Below are 18,240 nucleotides of genomic sequence, written 5' to 3'. Positions count from 1 at the left end.
CTTATCAGCCTGCAGCCCCGCCGCCCCCGGGGCCCCGTTCACAGCCTGATGATGCTGAAGAAATGAGTAAATGCCCGGTCACCTCACTGCAGCCATTCTGTTGCAATGGCTCAGGCTGGGCTTTGTTGGTTTGGTTGTTTGTTTTTGTTTTTGTTTTTTTTTCCCAGGCATCTCAGTGCAGCAGCCAGAACACGTAGCATCTGTCTGTCTGTCCATCATCTGTCCCAGGTTAACCCCCCCCTCCATCCTGCCTCTGCACAGTCTGCTCAGCAGCCATTTCTGGCAATTTAGCAGGCAGTTACAAGAAAATACTCTTCATCTTTATTAGGCACATGCCCCAGACAGTGCCAATGGTATAAACATTTGGATTCAATTTATTATTTTTTCTGTACTTCATCCTGGTGCTGCTGGGAGGCTGGGCAGGCTGGGCAGGATGAGGTTGGGGGGGCAGCGGGGATGGGAATGAGGAGGGGGATGGAGGTGGGTTGGGCTACAGCACCTCCCCTTCACCCATGTGGGATGGGATGGCAGTGCCCAGAGCTGGGGCAGCCTGACTCCTGCCAGCAGTCCCCCAACTGAAGGGCTATATGTGTATATATGTATTTTTTCCATTCACCCATGCAGAGCTGCTGGCAGGGCTGAAGCTCTCGTCCAGCATGCAGGTGCCCAAAATAGCTGTGTCTGAGTGAGACTGAAGAAGTGCTCGCGGTTGGCTGATCGAAGTGCACATGTGGGAATGCTGCCACAAACCACAGGGCTCCTGCAAGACTGCTGTGAGCCCTGCAGGCACTTCAGTGGGCTCAGCACGGGGGGAGCATGCAGAGGGGAAAGCCCCCAGCAGGCAGCCCTCACTCCTGCACCCATCCATGCACTGATGTAGGTTTATAGCATACATAAGTATACTATCACGGAGTCACAGAACGGTTTGGGTTGGAGGGGACCTTTAAAATCATCTCATTCCAACCCTGTGCTATAAGCAGGGACACCTCCCTCTAAGCCAGGTTGCTCACAGCCATATCCAGCCTGGCCTTGAACGCGTCCAGGGTGGGAGCATCCACAGCCTCACTGGGCAACCTCTTCCAGAGTCTCACCACCCTCGCAGTAAAGAATTTCTTCTGAATATCTAATCTAATTCTCCCCTCTTTCAATTTAAAGTCATTTTCCCTTGTCCTGTCACCACATGCCCTTATAAAAAGTCCCTTCCCAGCTTTCCTGTGGGCCCCTTCAGGTTCTGGAAGGCCGCTCTCAGGTCCCCCCAGAGCCTTCTCTTGTCCAGGCTAACCGTACTGCACATCTGTCCATGTATACATGAATATTGTATTGTATTGCATATAATGAATATGCATGCAGCTGAAAGTACGTATATGTATTCATGCATGTATGTTTCTAACGAGATTTTTCTATAGATCATATAAATATATATAACTAATGTATAAATATATACACACACAAACTTAATCGGAAACAGGAAACAACTGGTTTACCTTTCCAAAATGAGTCATAGCAATGTACAGCGTTGAAAATAAAGTAGGATGTGGGGTTTGAAGGCTTTTTTTTCCCCTGAGGGCTCATCTTTATGCCTAAGGTCTGCTAATTTTTAAGCCAGATCTCAGCAAAATAATGGTACCATGATTCCTTTCATTTCACTTTCATTTCGCAGGGCTCCAGGTTTACTTAACATGCTAGCATGCAAGAAGCAAATGTAAACACGAGCAGCTGATGTTACTCAAGAAAACAAATGGATGGCTGTATCTGTGCACTCCCCAGTGTTTATCCAGAGGGAGAGATTAAACGGGAACCACTCAGGCGAGCTTAGCCCGATTTTAAAAGGTCTTTTGAGTGCTGAACATGTAATAAGATGCTCAGTGCTATTTTTGAGGCAAGATGCTCCGTGCTGGTTTATAAAAGGCTGTGCTCTTTGGCTTTGTATGTCTAAAAGCTCCTCAAAATCTGCTGCTGGGACTCTGGGGCCCATCATGTCAATGGGAACGAATGCTGGGCTGCCCACCCACCTCCAGGCACGGGGCTGGAGCTCACCTCTCGCCTTTTTGTGCTGCATTATTTCTCCTTAAGCTTCTTTCTTGCATTGCTGATGGAAGCTGAGTAGAGTGGCTCTTACAGAAAGATGCAGAACAACAGCAATGATGCCCACATGTGGGCATTACCTCTGTGTCTCTGCTGTCACGCAGGGCTGTGCAACACCGAATTTAAACACGACGGTGTGAAATTACGTCTTCAAATTACATACATGGATTCTAACATCTAAGCAAATAAGTAAACAATAGATGCACGTTTGAACAAATCTCTGCATAATTCTTCAGATGTTATGTATGAGTTTTAATGCCTACACAAGTAAACGAATGCAGTCATGCACATCTGTAGAGGATGGGTATAACCTCTGCAGCCCAGCACCTGCTGGGGCACAGCCCAGGTTCAGTGGCTGAGGAGTTTGTGGCTCTCGGGCTCTTGCCTTTATTGTGCAGTTTCACCCTAAAGCACTGCAGCACATGAAGCACTGACCTCTCCATGTGAGGCATCTCCTTCTCCCCCCTCTCCACGCCATCCCCCAGCCCCAGTGCTGCCGGGCTTTGAGCACACAGCTGATAAATCTGAGCCTGTCATTGCCCTCACACAGCAGGGTCTTATCTGTGTTATCATCCCTTCCCGTGGCACACCTCTGTGCCCCAAAGTTTGTGCTGCACTGTCAGCACAGGGATAAGGCTGCGGGGTGAGGACAGATCCCCCAGTGAGGCCCTGGAGTGCCCCATCCCATGGGAAGTATCGGAGGCATCGAGGTGGCTCCGGTCCCAAGAAGAACCCATTCCTCTGCTCCCAAAGGGACATTCGCTGCTCCCCCACATCATCCCACAGCGCTGTGGCTGTTCCTGCAGGCAGAGCAGTATCAGCAGCTGCGGGGCTATCAGGCTGAGCAGAAGCTTTGCCAGGAACTATCTCGAGCAGCACATGACTGTGCCGGCCGGCGATATGGGACAGGCATGCGGCAGTCCCCCATGCAGGCAGTTGACTTTGTTATTCAGACTATTTTAGTGATGGGGTTTTTAATCCCAGGCTTAACTTTTTCTTTCTCTCTTTTTTTTTTTTTCTTTCCTTTTTTTTCTCTCTGAACAAGGGAATCTCTGCGCTGGCAGGATTCAGAGAGGCACAAAGGAGGGAAAAACAAGTTTCGGCCAGAAGTGGGGAAAAAAAGAAAAGGATGCTGTTAGCATTCCCTGTGTGTGAGGGGGTAAAACCGTTTTGCTGTGAACTTCACATTTTAAAGGGCAAGTGCCACCAGCATCCCTGCTGCCATGCAACCGAACCCCACTTCAGGCCTTTCCCTCGCAGATCAGAAATTCTGGCTTTGCTGCAGGAGCAGGGCTGCATGTGGGCAGCACTGCACTGCCTGAGCACCCCAGGATGTCACTGTCCTTTGGGTCAGGGTGACAGTCCTGGCATGCTGTTGAGGGATGTGCTGGCATTTAAGGCAATGCTGACAAGTGGCAGCAGGTGGATGTCCTGCAGCTCAACGCTCACCTGGATAGCCCCAGTCTGATGCTTTCCTGGGAAAAGTATTTGCATTTGTCTTGCAAATGACTGAGCATACAGGCACAGCTGTAGGGAGGTGGCCTGTACCAGCATGGAAATAGCAGCCCAACACAAGCTCTCTGGCCATAGGACAACAGAAGCCACATGGCATAGGGGAAAGATGAGGCTCCATCTAGCAGTGCACTCACACAGAAATAATAATAATTAAGCTTTTAAACGATTGCAAGGCAATTTAAGCACTTTTCCTGACAGATGACACTTCAGAGGCCTTGGTCTTACTGACTGAGGGAGAGGCAGGCCCCAGGTGCAGGCAGCAGCCAGTGCTAAGCCCTGCTGCAGGACCATATTGGGGCTTGGGGACAGGGATGCTGCAGGGCCAGACAGTTCCAGCAGCTCCCAGCCCCAAAATGTGCTCCCCACCAAATACTCAAACAGGGAGAAGGAACTGCTGAATATCCCCACCCCAACAGGACTCCAAAGCCAGCAGCCAGGCTCCAATCCCGCCGGCGCTGGGCTGGACGCGGTGCTCAGCTCTTACTCGTTTGGCAGCCCCACAGCTGTATACAGAAAGTAATTACTTAAAAAGGAAATAAATGTCACCCGCATGGTTGTAAGTAAAACCCCAAGCAGAGCTAACAGAGCACCATCAGGCTCTGCATTCTCATGCAGTATGAAGAAGGGAGGAATGAGCTGTTTCCATTCATCTAGATGGGCTGTTTACTCTGAAGCCTACTGATGACGTTAGACATGCCCGCTCTGTGCCTTTAACTTCAACAGGGCAGTTGATCAGACACAGAACTGTCCAGCCTCTACTTCTGTCCTACAGCACCCTCTTCCCCCATCACAGCTTTAGGCATCATCACCTCTGAGCAGTAACACAACCTGGTGCCAAAGACGCAACACTTCTTGGCACCAGTCCTGCCCTCGCCTTTGCAGAGATTAAATAGATTGCTGTCGTGTTCAAACAGAATCATTTTATTTACTTTTAAAAACAAATATTGGAAATTCCTAATTGTCAAAATCTGAAAACCAAATTTCTAAAGCAAGTCAGTGAGGTCAAGTCACATGTGGCCATGTGAGCAATGCACAGGAGGTTCAGGGGATGCAGGCACCTCTGCAGCCCATAGACTGAGGCAGGGCTGGGGCAGAACACTGCCTGCTGCCTGAGAGCTCTGGGCTGGGATGGGATGGCAGCTGCCTGGCTTTGCACTGAGGCTACACGAGGTGTAAGCACTGCTGCACAGGCTCAGCACCCATCTGCCCTGCTCCACACACACTGCCTGTGCTCAAGCACCTGTGCCCAAGCACAGCCCCAGCACGATGCTCCCAGAGCTCAGAAAGCCCCAGCTGCCGAGAGCCACAGGGAAAGACAGAGCAACCAACAGTGCGTGCTGTGCTCAGGTAGTGACCACACAACGCAGTGCTGGGCTGAGGTCCCACCCTGGCACATCGCAGACAGAGGCCAGCTGCAACAGCTTGGTTTGATACACCCTAATGCACTCCAGCCAAGCAAACATGACTCCGTAACAGTATCCATTCACTTTAAAAGTTAAAATAGTTTATTGCTGTTCTTTGTAGAAATGCACTTAACTTACATTGCCTGTTCTCTTCCTTTATTTGGCTGTTGCGTTATAAGCATAAAAAGGTCACGTTTACTCATTTGTTCAGTGAATAACACCTTTCTTCCTTTTGCTCCACTCATGATATTCTCCTAAGCTTAGCTGGCCAACAGCCCCAAATCTCTGACATAAATACTGTAAATGTCTCCATAGTTTGCAGCATTGTAACAAAAGATCTACTGAAGTAGACAAAATGTTCGGTATTCTTGGTTGTTTTTTTTTTTTTTTCTCTTTTTTTTTTTTTTTTTTTTTTGCATTTTAAAAATATACCTAAATTTGAGATAATCTTAACAGAGTAACAATTACAATAAGAAAATAGTACAGTGCGTTGACTAAAGGAATATTCGGCCCTCCCTCGAGCTGATATTCCCTCTTGCAAGTTGAAGTGATTCAGCAATTACTTAGGAACTTTTAACTACGTACAATAATTTAGTAAAATGAGAATTAAACAAGGCAGATACTTACTACTATTCTTCTGTCTGCAATTCACAGCTCATGCGAATAAAATCGCAATAAATATTAAAAAATAGTTTTTCTTTTTTTTTTTTTTTTTTTCTCTGTAAGGCATCTCTGAGTATTACAAAGTTTTTGTACAACCAAAAAATAAGATTGCTTTTCTCCACGTTCTCCGAGTACCTCTGTACCTCAACAGTAAATAAGAAAATTGCAGGTTCGATGAGGAGGGCTGGGGGGGGCAGAAAGAAGCCCACAGGTGATGGAAGCAGCCTGCGACATGTGCGAGGAGCTGCAGTTTTCCTGTGAATCATTTCAGTCACTTCAAGAACATCTTCAAGACGCGATCTGTCCAGATTGAAAAACAACTTACCCGAAGTCCTTCTTCGTGAGCACAGTCAGACTGCGAGGCTTTGGGTTTGCCCGTAACACTAGAAATAGCTTAGGTATTGATATGCACCTAAATAAATGGGAGACAGGTCAGGGCGACTTCTTTTTTTCCTTGTTTTTTTTTATGTTTGTTTTGGGATTTTTTTTGTTTTTGTTTTTTTTGTTTTTGTTTTTGTTTTTTGCATCTTGGTTCTGTTTTGTGGGGTTTTTTTCTTCTTGTTTTTTTTTCTTTTTCTCTTTTGCCGTTGCTTTTGTTGTCCTAATTGTCTCCTTCCATTGCAAAGGACTTGTCCCAGCAAGGCGGGCTCACTGCATGCGGTCGGGCTGCAGCTGCTGGGGCTGGTACTGCACAAAGGCGGTGGCGGGCGCTGCCGGGGTGCTGGCGGTGATGGGGGGCTGCACAGCCCCCGTGTAGCCATAACCCACAAAGCCCGCGGCGGGAGAGGCAGCGTAGGGGTACTGGTCGTAGGCAGCTGTGGTGTACTGGGAGTAGGCTTGGCTGGCGGCGGTGTAGTCGATGTAGGGAGATGCGATGGACTGCACGGGGGTGGGGATCACCACGCTGGGCTGAATGATAGCTTGGGGGTAAACATAGTGAGGCGTGAGTCTGTGGGAGCAAAGGGAGAGGGGTGAGTGAGGGGTCCGGCCCGCGTGTCCCTGCCCGTCACCTCCACGCTCCCTCCCCGTGCCCCATGGGCTGTTCCCCAGGCCTTCCTCACTGTTATCAGTTAGCACACATTTAGGCTGGTGTTTCCATAACATGGGATGTTTAGGGCAACGCTACAATGTGTTTGTTGTAAAACACGAGATATTCTTTCTGGTTTTCTTCCCCCCCGTCATGCTCTTTGGTGGCCGTTGGGTCAGAGCAGCACTCCAGGATCACCGGTCTGTACCTTGAGTTGCTGCTGGCAGGAACCGAGCTGTGCACAGACCGAGCCATCCTGGGGATGCTTAATGCAGGACTGCCTACTCGTTTGTTAGGAAATGCTAATAAGCAACTAATAAATAAATGAATAAATACATAAAAACAGAAGGAAATGCCCATGAGAAGATTTGGGGCTGCCAAAATAGTAGCTGACAGCACGTTACAACCAAAAAGCAGTGCCCCGTGCCCCAAGAGGTGCCATCCATGTGCAAAGGCTCTCCATCGGACTGCCGTGCTGCACTGAGTGGCAGCAGTGACCCACAGACAGCTCCTCATCCCCACCCCCAAATCCCACTTGCTTTGGCAAACAAAAACCAAGGTATAACTGCACCACGCTTATGCAGATTCAAGCATTTGGGGGACTGTTGTGTGGATGTGTGACAGTGCATTTTCAAACGCGACCACTTTTAAAAGCCTCCCACAGGCTTTTCACACACTGCAGGCTGCTGCATGCCTGAAGCACTTTGCGAAGCGGAGCTCAGCTGCTCAGGGACCCACTCTCCCATTTGATCCCTGTCAGAAATAGGGCAGCAGAACCCCGTGCGCTGCCCCAGCCGTGGCCTGGAAGCTTCTGCAGGGCCTCTCACTCCCTCACCCCATCTGAGCACTGCCCAGGGCCTCAGCAGTGCCTTCAGTGCCCTGGGGCTGCCCCTGCCAGCAGCTATGGGGCTGTTCCCATTTGCTCTCCAGCCAGCACTGGATGCTTTCACCCGCTCTTCAGGCAGGAGAAAGGCTTTCCCCAAACAAGCACACACGTTATCTGATCTTTCTCTTGTTTTGCCACTCGCACACTGTTTTTTTCTGTAGGCAATTTGCACTATGAGAGAATGATTGCTATCCTTCCTCCTCTCAACAACTCTCCCTCCTCAGATGAAAGGAGGTGGCAGCACAGGCATGGGGCAGGATGCATGGCGGGGAGCAGCACCCCCATGCGTGGCTGATTAAATGCAATGGCCACCTCCAGAGCTCACAGGGAGCCTTTCAGTCCAGAAATACACAGTACCCAGTATCAGCCAGTGACTAACAAGAATGAAATGAGGTGACAGACGTTCACTGAATCATTTTTGTTGCAGTTGTGATCCAAATTAAGACCAGCATGGCTCAGTCAGAAGCTCCCACCAGAGCTCAGACCTCAGGCTCAATGTCCCGTGCTCGCATCGGATTGCAGCAGATGGCCTCTTCCTTGGGCCATCGAGCCTTGCCTGTGGAATGACCCGGCTGGGCTGACAGCCTCTGGGAAATCCATCAAAGCTACACCCCATGTGAGTGCATGCTCCAGGGGCTGTCTCTAAGCACATGGCTCCTCTTGAAGCATGCTCCAAAGAGACAGCGAGCCTGCAACATCCTAGACTGCTACTTCCTCAGCAAGGAAAGTTTCCATCTCTTCAGTGCCTCTTCGAATAAAAAGCACCATTAGCTAACAAGACAAGGAGTATTCTTGTACCCTGCTTCCAGAAATAAATCCCAGCTCAGCGCATACACAGGCACGCATCACACATCAGTTTACTGCACTGAAAAAACTCCAGCATCACGTTCTGTGTGAAGGGAAGGCTCTTCTGGTCTGTGGGTTTCTAGCATTTAGTTATAGGAGATTCACTACAGATATTACGGAGTTTGGGCTTCTGAATTAGCATATAGATGGAGAGTCATTTGTCAACCCAAGATAAGGTCACTTGGATTACTTGCAGTTACAAAGACAACAAAACCAGTACAGCAGACGAAGTTAACTGCTGGCTACATTTAGCATCTCTAGAAGGTCTTGAAACACCTTTCCCTCCTTTGTTATATTTGAAAAATCTTAAAAAAAAAAAAAAAGAAACAAAAAAAACCCCCTCCTTTGGAGTGCTGTATTTTTCTACAGACCAGCAAACTGTAACCTGAACATCTTCCAGAATGAGATGTGTTCACATGCCTCCCCTTCCTCCCTGCAGCTTTCCTCACCTCCACAACAGGCCCTGCAAGCCAGAAGGGAACTTCATCCAGAATGCACAGCACAAGTAGGAAACATCACCCAGGTGAGCAGCAATTGCCACCACCCCCCGTTGCTCCCACCAGCAGATGCAGCAGATGCTGATGCCATTGGTGGCAATGGGGGTGAAGGCCCAGCAAGAATCACTCAGACCCCTGCAAAGTGTGCTGGTCTGAGAAAGCTGGAGCTCCTGGCCCCTTCGAGCTCCGCCAGCCACACAAGAGCTGCCTTTGCCAAGGTGGGAGACAAGTGCAGTCCTCTGTCAGGAGGGACACAGCATCACACAGACACTTAGTAAACAAGAAGGGGCACGGGGCTCTTGGCAGCCTCACAGATCAGCACACAAATGCCACTGCCATGGCCAGCCATTTAGTCCTTGAAGAATAAAAGAAACAGAGCCCTTTGTGTCTGCCACTGCAGGCACAAACGGCAGCATTTCCCCAGGAATTTGGCCTCCATTTCCACCAGCGTTGACCCGTCAGCTGCTACAGAGACACCCACACTGCCCCAACACGTGATGCCAGGACAGACGGATGTGTTTGAGCCCTCTGGGTACACAGCACCAGCAGTGATATCATGGGATGCTGGGCTCCAGCTGGTAGGTACCACAGCAACGTAAAAACTGCCTGCACAGAAGTAACATGTCCAACCATAGCCTGGGTGATCGGTTTGAAGAGAGGTTTTGAAGAGAATTTGTGAGTCTAAGTGCATCAGACCAAAGCTGCTCTGAGAAAACCCCTGGCTGAAGTGGTGCAGCACCACTGTGGTAAGTGAGGTACAGACACATCCTGCCATGGCCAATGCCCCAGGAGCAACGTTCCTGAAGGACAAGGACAGCACACATCACACAAGGAGCTGCCTGGGCTCTTTAACCCTGGGTGAAACACTGGTGTCTGGGCAATGCCTACAGCCACAGTGCCAGGCTGCAGAAATGCAACAAATTCAAGTCCTGTTCTCAAATCCAAACACAACGCAGAACAGTTTGATGCAGATTGGGACACTGATTCTGCACTGACCACTGTGCAGTTCATCAGCATTTACTGACTTGGGCTGGGCTTCAACCACTGGCATGACAGACTTCTGATTCCTGAAATGTCCCTATTAAAGCGTGCATTGAAATGTCAATGGTTTCTGCCTCATCAGCCAGATTCCAAACAGACAAGGGCGAGCCACTGAGGCTGTGTATGTACCCTTGCCTACTGTACTGTGACACAAACACAAATCAGCACCAAAAAAGGTAAAAAGAAAAAAATTCTGCTCATCTTGTAACTGATTTGCCTGTCTGTCTTCTGCTCTTCCTGCTCTAGTCCTTTGGAAACAGGTACATACTGGGTTTCCTGCTTGGTTGCCACAATGTGCTGGTGGCAATGGCCGAGGAGCAGCCTGCTGCAACACTGTCCCAGGCAGGAATCAGTACAGAGCAGAAAGTGAGCATACTGCAGGATTCAGTGATAACCCCTACTGATAGCTGAGCACCCCAGAACCACTGCTTAAGAAATACAAATGCCAACTATTCATGATTATTATGAACATTCATGATTTCAAACTAACTTCATTTTGTCAGGAAAAAAAACACCATAGGGAACAGGGAGCACTGCAGCAGCTGAGAACCCAACACAGCCCAGCGATGCCATCATTTTACAGCCTTAGCTAATCTTGACTTTGGGATGCAAACTAATGAAGGTGGATCCCACAGAAAGAAATAAAAATAAATGCCATCCACGCCTTCATCAGGAAGCACAGCCAGTGCAGAGGTGTGGAAAAGAAAAAACAAAAAAGTAAACAGAAAGAGGATGCCTATCGAAGACGAGAACGCATCTCCTACAACGATCTAATCCTTTTTCTTAACCAAGAGCCTGAGAGTAACATCCTGAGCTCCACCACCAGTTAACCAGGCTCAACAATTCACAGCTTTATCCTCTGCATCTCATCTCCCACACACCCATGGGAAAAAGAAAAATCAGTAGTAATTCCAAAGAAAAGTATAGTGGGACAAACCAAAAACAGATTTGGAAAAGCAGGCTGGAAACCACTCAGGTAGAAGAGGTGGAAATAAAATCGACCTGAAACAAGAGCCATCTGGCACCAGGGAAAAAGCCACATGGAAGTTTATCCACAGCCAGTCAGCGATCCAGTTATCAGCACAGCCCAAACAGACAGACTGACTGGAGCAGCAGAAAACTCTTCACCTCAGTCATCTGCAGGTGCCTTCAGCATCAAGGAGAGAAAGTCAGTAGGATGCTACGTTCATTGTGTCCACATAGGAGGAAAACTAATGGCTCTGAGAGATTAACGCCCAGGAAGCCCCAGAAATTCCACTTTCAACTGAGCTTTCCCATGTTCCTCTGCATTTTGGGAAGGTGCAAAAGCTACAGAAACATCTTTAAAGTCTTCTCCAGTACCTGGCAAGCTTGATAATAATATATATATTAAGCTGCCTACATTTAACTGACTATTTCTAGCAGGCTTCTTTTTGTATGATTCTTTCCACTGATTTTTAATTAAAATCTTCATGCTTATCAAAGTTCTTTCCTGGATATACAAAGTATTTTGAAGCAAAGTGCTTTACCTACAGAAGAAGCAGTGAAGTAATAGGTTTTCTTTTATCAGAAATAGGTAATGGATAAAACAAGCAGTTGCTCAGACAAGAAAGAAATTTGATTTCAAGTGTTTCTGGGGTGTCTCCTGCCAGCTGTGCCTTCAGTGACTGCCCCCAGCTAGGGCACAGGGCAGCTGACACACACAGGGAATCAGGGTCAGTGCAATCCTGCTTACGGGATCAAGAAATTAAGAAACAGGAGAGTAAATTTTCACTCTGAGGTCCAAGACTTTTCATCTTTTGTGATCATAAAGTATATTTAGCTCTTGTATGCAGCCTGCTCCATCTGTGGGGAAGAAGTTCTTTATAGAAGTCGTATTTAGAAGTGACCCAGTGTCCTTGCTACCAAATTATCAGCACAACTGTTCCCTCATGCTGTCCCCAGCTCAGAAGCAGGCTGGTCAGAGCTGCATTTCTCATTCGAATTACTGGGCATGTGTTTAATAGCACAGAGGGACCAGCGGCCAGCAGCTGCGCTCAAGAAAGACGAGATCAGGAACAGGCTGGGCTGCTCTCAAAATTCAGGCACGTGCACAAATCCGATGCCCTGGGATTAAAGTGGCAATGGATCAGAAGAGGACAGGCTTACAGCTGCTGCTCCTTAGCTCCCTGCAGCCAGGAGAAAGGACTTGGTTCACTGCTGCTACTGCTTTGGGATGGAGAACAGTAAATCCACCAACAGAGCCACGCAGAGGAGAGGGCACAGCTTGAGCCACATCTTAATGAGACTAAGGCAGGGCCAGCTCAGCCCTGCTCTCCCTCACATACATCAGAACAGCACAGTGAAGCCTGAATCAACAGCTTGGTCCCTAGGAAAGGTCCAGTGCTGTCCTGAGCTCAGCACCCCAGCTGTACAGCCACACATACAGTCAGTATATCAGGCTGTTCTCTCTTCGTGTCTTCTATAAAGATGCAGAACATGAGAATACTGCGTCCAAAACAACAGCACCAAGGCGTTGGCCCCAGTACCAACATTTGCCATCCTGAAGTAGACGTCCTAGTTTGCAAAGCCATCAGATCCATTTATAACTACAAGTCTATTCTTAAAAACAGCAAAAAAAAAAAAAATAAAGAGTTCTTTCTGACTGGGAATCTTTTGGTCTGAATAGCAGCAAGCATGCCTGAGAACTAGCAGCTGAAGCCATTTGGAAAACAAATTTGAGTGTTTCTTAGGAAATCACCCACCCCCAAAGCTTTCATGTTATTGGCACGCGACACACAACAGGTGCTGATGAGCCTGCCCCACAGGAGCAGCAGAGCAGCCGGGGGTCCCACAGCAAGCCAGCTTTGGGACGTGGTGCAATGAAAGTCAGAGCCGGGGGTGCCAGCTGTCAGCCTGAACAGAGCAAGGGCAGCCTGTGCCTCTGGCCACTGAAAGTTTGTTTCTTCTTAATTTGAACTCAGTAGAGAAGTTTTAAGGATAAGCAGCTGCAAGGGAGGTGGGCTGACACAGATAGGGACCTCCTTCACTTCACTTCCCACTGCAGCAAGACCAATGCATGAAATGTCAAAATCACAGAGATTTCACCATTTCCAGTGTTGCCCAGGACCACAGGCCAGCAAAATAAGCAACTGCTGAAGGATGGGAGATGAAGTCTCTGGAGCAACATCTCATGTGCAGATATGGAAAGAGCTGGATACTGCAAGAGACAGCTGTAAGTTTCCAAGAGCTCAGTCACTTACTCAGCCACTGGTAGATCTCCCACACAGATAGCCCATTTGCTGAGACACAGCCACAGGAATGCAGCTGCCATGCACCGCCTGCATACAGAGCTGAGAGCACAGCTGGGAAGAGGAGAACCAGGGAATCCCCCTCCCTGCAGGGCTCAAGCCAGCCTGGGGCAGTGAGTGGGGCCACAGAATCATTATGGCTAGGAAAGACATCAAGATTACCCAGTCCAACCGCCGAGCCTCCTCCACCGAAGCACGTCCCTCAGTGTCACATCTACATGCACCTTGAAAACCTCAGGGGTGGCAACTCCACCACTTCCCTGGGCAGCCTGTGCCAGTGCCTGACTGCTGTGAGAAGAAATCTTTTCTAATATCCAACCTGAACCTCCCCTGAGGAGGAGTCCCAGAGAAGAGGACCACAATGGGAGCACAAGGCAGCTCTGCCACATCACCAATGCTCCTGGCCAAGCAGCCTATGCAGGTACTCTTAGCAGCTTCCAAAGATGCTTCAGATATTTCTCAAAATTTCTTTATAGGGACATTTCAGCAGTAAGACATAAGTCCATCTACAGAGTCTTCCCATCCTCTGGTCACATAAACACAGCTCCATGCCAGCTGGTAACCGCAGGCAAACGCTGGGGCACTCCCACCTGCCCCCAAGCCAAGTGCAACCTATAAGCCACAGACTGAGCCCCCAGGGCTGCTTCCCTAACCCCAGAAGCCAGATCTCCAAGTCACCCTGACACAACCACATCCCTCACCTCACATTACTGTTAAGATCTCCAGTTACGACAGCCCAGAGCCTACTTTCAAAACAGGATTTACTACCGACTCCGTGCTGTCTGCTGTGTGCCTCCCCTGCCAGGACAGCAGGAGGAAGGAGAGAGGCTCCTCATGGTTTCTCTTTCTGTTCCGCATACCCTGGGCAATATTTACAGCTGCATTTGGGTCCCTGGGGCTGTGGGGAAGCCTTCGGTTTATAAATAATCTTTACTAATGTTTGGGTAACTTTCATCATAGTTTCCATTCACGTTTTACCAAAAAACCTGCATTTTGTGGCTTGTTTTCTCCTATCTAACTGCCTCATAGATCATGAGCTGTTCATTCATTTCTTCCTTGCCACATCCAGCTTGCACACATAATACCCCACGTCCCATAAACAATCGTCACTTGGAAACTCTATGGCAATCCCTGGATGCAAACATTCTGCAGAGACAGAAGGTACAGGAGGGAGAACCCTGCAACACCTTGTGTGCAGCAAAGCAGAGAAAATAGAGAGTTCTGTTTGGGGAAGACCAGGATTCGCTCTACAATGTGGACAGCAAATGAGCAACAGCAAGTTGGCCGCACTTCCAAAGACTGCCAGACCCCGATAAACTCCTCATCCATCCTCAGATCCCACAGAGGACAAAGAACATCGTGAGTTCAAGGGAATACGAGAGCAGAGCCTGGCAGGCTCTTGTTTCTGCTGATCTAATGACAACACAAAGGGAAAACTGGCAGCCAAGCCCCACTGCTTGACTGAGCACCTGATGCTGTGCTCAGAAGTCACAGAACAGCCCCAGCCGTGGTGCTCAGGTAAATGGCTCCACGTTCTGCCAAACCCACATTTCTAGCCATTCTGCTCCAGTGGTGACTGAATGCAACGAAATTCATGTTTACCGATGCTTGCAAATAACGATATATAATCCTCTCTCCTTCCACCCCTCTGGTCTCCTGGTTCCTGTCTCTTGGCAACTGATAAATAATTTATAGTGCTCTCTGCTGCATGCACCAAGTGCAGCTCTGCTGGCTTAATGATGAAACCAAGAACTGGAACAGGAGCCGCCTAGATCACAGGGAACACCTACTCACTCGATCCCACATTTTTCTGGATTTGAAGCTCAGAAGTGAACTGCTCAAAAAGAAAAACCACGTTTTCCACAGCCGCAGAGCTGTGGCTGCTGGGAGGCACACGAAGGAACAGCAGATCGTCTGCATGGGGAATAGGCAAGGGTCAGCTCCTGCCTGCACACCTCGCCTGTTTGCTCATGAAAAACCTCATAACATGCTGGGCTTTATCACCCAGCTCTACTGTGTGCTCTCATGCATTTTGGAAAGCTTCTGGTGGTCACATCTCAGAGGCGCTGCCTACCTCCAAGGCTCCGAAAGCTGCTGTAACTCCCAACACTCCCGAAGAACAACAGCTTCTCTATCCGTGCTATTGTGGCTCTCACACACAGAAAAACTCCTCTTCGTTTCATGACAGATGTTCTTCAAGTCCTTCCAACAGAGCTGTGACCACTTATGAAAACTGGCATGTTTGAACTGTGCACAACGCGTACACTGGGAGTGCGCTATTGTGGCAACACAGCCTCTTGCACCCATAAACTCACTGGAATGAGATTACCCAGGCAGTTGGCAACTGCAGGCGTGAGGGCAGAGGAGAGAAAGTTTCTATTTTGTTGTTAGCTCGTTTTTTTTTTTTCTTCGCCCTCATCCCTCAAAAAAGGCACAAGAAGTGCTACAAACAGAAAACAGGGAAGGGATGAAATATTTCTGTTGACAAAGGCCAAAATCCCATCTATTTATATTTGTCACATAAAAACTACAACAGAGAGGTGCTCAAAAGCCTTACAAAATGCACTACTTTCTTAATGCTCTTAGAAAATAATAATAAAAAACCTTATCAATATTCACTTTCTGAAATAGCATAGAAAAGGAAAGGCATCAATCATTAAACAGTTAAATGAAGGCAGTATGACAGTCACTATTGTTCTCGTGAAGCACACTTGTCTTTTCCCGAGCAGCTGCCAGATCCTATTAGATGTATAAAAAGAGGACTTTTCTAACCGAGCAGGGATGGTATAAGCTATTGAAAACAGCAGACAAAAGCCCACTTTTGCAGACTATTCAAGCCTTGTATAACATCTGTCCAAAATCAATTTTTGACCTAGTGTTACTTTCATTAAGTAACAGACTTTGTTTCCAATGCAATTTGTTTTCTAGGATAAAACTGTACCCCAAGCATTATTACGTGGGAAACGGCGCAGAGGAAGCAGCTCTTATTTGAGAAACATGAGAACAGAATTTGCTTAATTGCTTTGACACCTTAAGTACTGCAACAGAGAAACTACTTTCCATATATCTGAATTCGCGTGAATTCTTGACGCTGGCAAAGCAGCGAGCAGCGCGCCGGGTCTGCTGTGACTGAGACTTACTGAGGATAAAGGAGGATCTTTGGGAATTATACAAAAGCTGACAAATGCACAAAACTTCTGAAATCTCCACCAGAAATAAAGCACTCCCAGCATTTACAACAGCTGTTGCAACTCCCCTCTCCCGGCTCGTTTCACGCATTTTAAATAATGAGGAAGCTGATTTGCGAATCTGATTTCCACCCAACTGTTAAGAAACAACATCCACTTACCCAAAGGGTCTCTGGATGAAGGCTGGGTGGAGCTGCTGCACACCTATGGTAAAACCTGAAAAAACATTCAGGAAAACAATATGACCGAATGGCACCCACTGTGCCCTGCGGCTCAGCACACACAACATCAGACCAACACACATCCATTTTGTGTGCTGCGTGCGTGAGCAAACTTAGAGCCCCGTTTAGGAGCAAATTCGTTTGGTGCACAGCGCACAGCAGATGGGGATTCAGATTAAAGAATGGTGCACGAGTGCAGTCATCAGCACAGACAACGGGCACAACACCTCATCTACCGCCCAGCACCGCGGGTAAAATTAAACCCCAGGGCAAAACGCTGAAATGGATCTCGGTGCTAACGCTGACGTAACGGAGGGGAGAGCAGGAAAACAGATCGGCCGCAGAAGAAAAGGGCTTTAACTCAGTTACGTGAACTTGGGTGCGCTGTGCTGGTGTAACAGGTACAGTAATGGATACGGCACAGAGGTAACACGACCACAGCGCGTCCTCCACCAGCAGCACCCAGGGGCGAGCAGGCAGCGTGCCGATCAGCCCGAGCACTCCTTCCGTGCCGCAGCAACCTAACAAGAGAGGGACGGACCTCTCGGGCTCCTCACCGGTTTGAATACTCCTCGGCTTTGCTCCCAGATACGCCAGGTTCACGTTTGCTTTCCTGCCATCGATGATAGGGTTGGGGTCTTTGCACGCTCGCTCAGCCGCGGCTCTGTCCGCCATGGTTACCTGGAAGGACAACCGCGTCGTTTGTAGCGACCGCGCCTCGGCAGCGCTCCGCCAACGGGCGCCCGGACCGCTTTGTTTACCGCCGCGCTTCGGTCCGGCGCTCAGCTCCGCTCCGCTCCTCGGAGCGCCCCGTGCCCAAACGGGCTGCGTGCCCCGCACCGAGCTGCCCTCAGCCGGCGGCTCTCCTCGCCTTCCTGGCGCTCCGTTAGGGCACTTAGCGGGGCCGGTCCCGGCAGTCCCAGCAGAGCGAGGACTCTGGGGGACGCACGGAGCGTTACCGGCACCGCACCGCACCGCGCCCTTCGCCCGCGCGCAGCCCGGCCCGCAGCGCAGCGGCGGCACTTACAAAGCCGTATCCCCGGGATTTGCCCGTCTGCCGGTCGGTGATCACCACCGCCTCCTCGATGTCCCCGAAGACTTCGAAGTACTTCCTGAGGGAGGAGTCGGTGGTGTGGTAGGGCAGCCCCCCGACGAAGATCTTGGTGAAGGTAGTGTCCTTCTGCACGGTGTGCATGGTGCCGGGCGCGGCCGGCCGCAACCGGCATCCACCCGCGGCCAGAACCCCCTCCCTCCCTCCCTCCCTCCCTGGAGGCGGCGGCGGCTCCCAGCGGCCTACAGCGGGCTCATGGCCGCGCTTTGTCCCGTCAGCGCGGGCGCCGCCCGCCCTCCCCGCCCGCCGGTGCCGGTGAGTATCGGCCGCGCGCCGCACCGCCGCCTTTGTAGGGCCGCGCCCGGCCCCGCCCCGCGCCGCACCGCCGCCGCGCAGAGGCGCTCGGGGCGCGTAGTCCGGCCCTGCGCCCGCCGGGCACCGGCGGCGGCCCCGGAGGAAGGGAGGGAGGGCCGAAGGGCGCCGGGGGCCGAGAGCCGAGTGCCGCTACACAGCCCGCCTCGGGCGCGCCGCCGGCACCGCCCGCCTCC

At 49.8% G+C, this 18,240-nt stretch overlaps 1 protein-coding gene across 1 annotated transcript; it reads right to left on the bottom strand.

Moving 5' to 3' along the window:
• Positions 1 to 6,178: 6,178 nt before the first annotated feature.
• On the bottom strand, positions 6,179 to 17,880 carry RBM38 (RNA binding motif protein 38). Its single transcript, XM_042834442.1, has 4 exons — positions 17,669 to 17,880; positions 17,199 to 17,322; positions 16,582 to 16,636; positions 6,179 to 6,615 (listed from the first exon to the last, which is right to left on the bottom strand). The coding sequence occupies exons 1-4, from the start codon at positions 17,834 to 17,836 to the stop codon at positions 6,315 to 6,317; spliced, it is 648 nt and encodes a 215-aa protein (XP_042690376.1). The 5' UTR covers positions 17,837 to 17,880; the 3' UTR covers positions 6,179 to 6,314.
• Between the last annotated feature and the right edge of the window lie 360 nt (positions 17,881 to 18,240).

The sequence above is a fragment of the Centrocercus urophasianus genome, unplaced genomic scaffold (assembly GCF_019232065.1).
Source record: "Centrocercus urophasianus isolate 14NV4802_14NV808 unplaced genomic scaffold, USGS_Curo_1.0 seq_46, whole genome shotgun sequence".
Lineage (NCBI taxonomy): Eukaryota > Metazoa > Chordata > Aves > Galliformes > Phasianidae > Centrocercus > Centrocercus urophasianus.
Note: the sequence above shows the minus strand (reverse complement) of the source record. Positions and strands in the feature narration are given on the sequence as shown.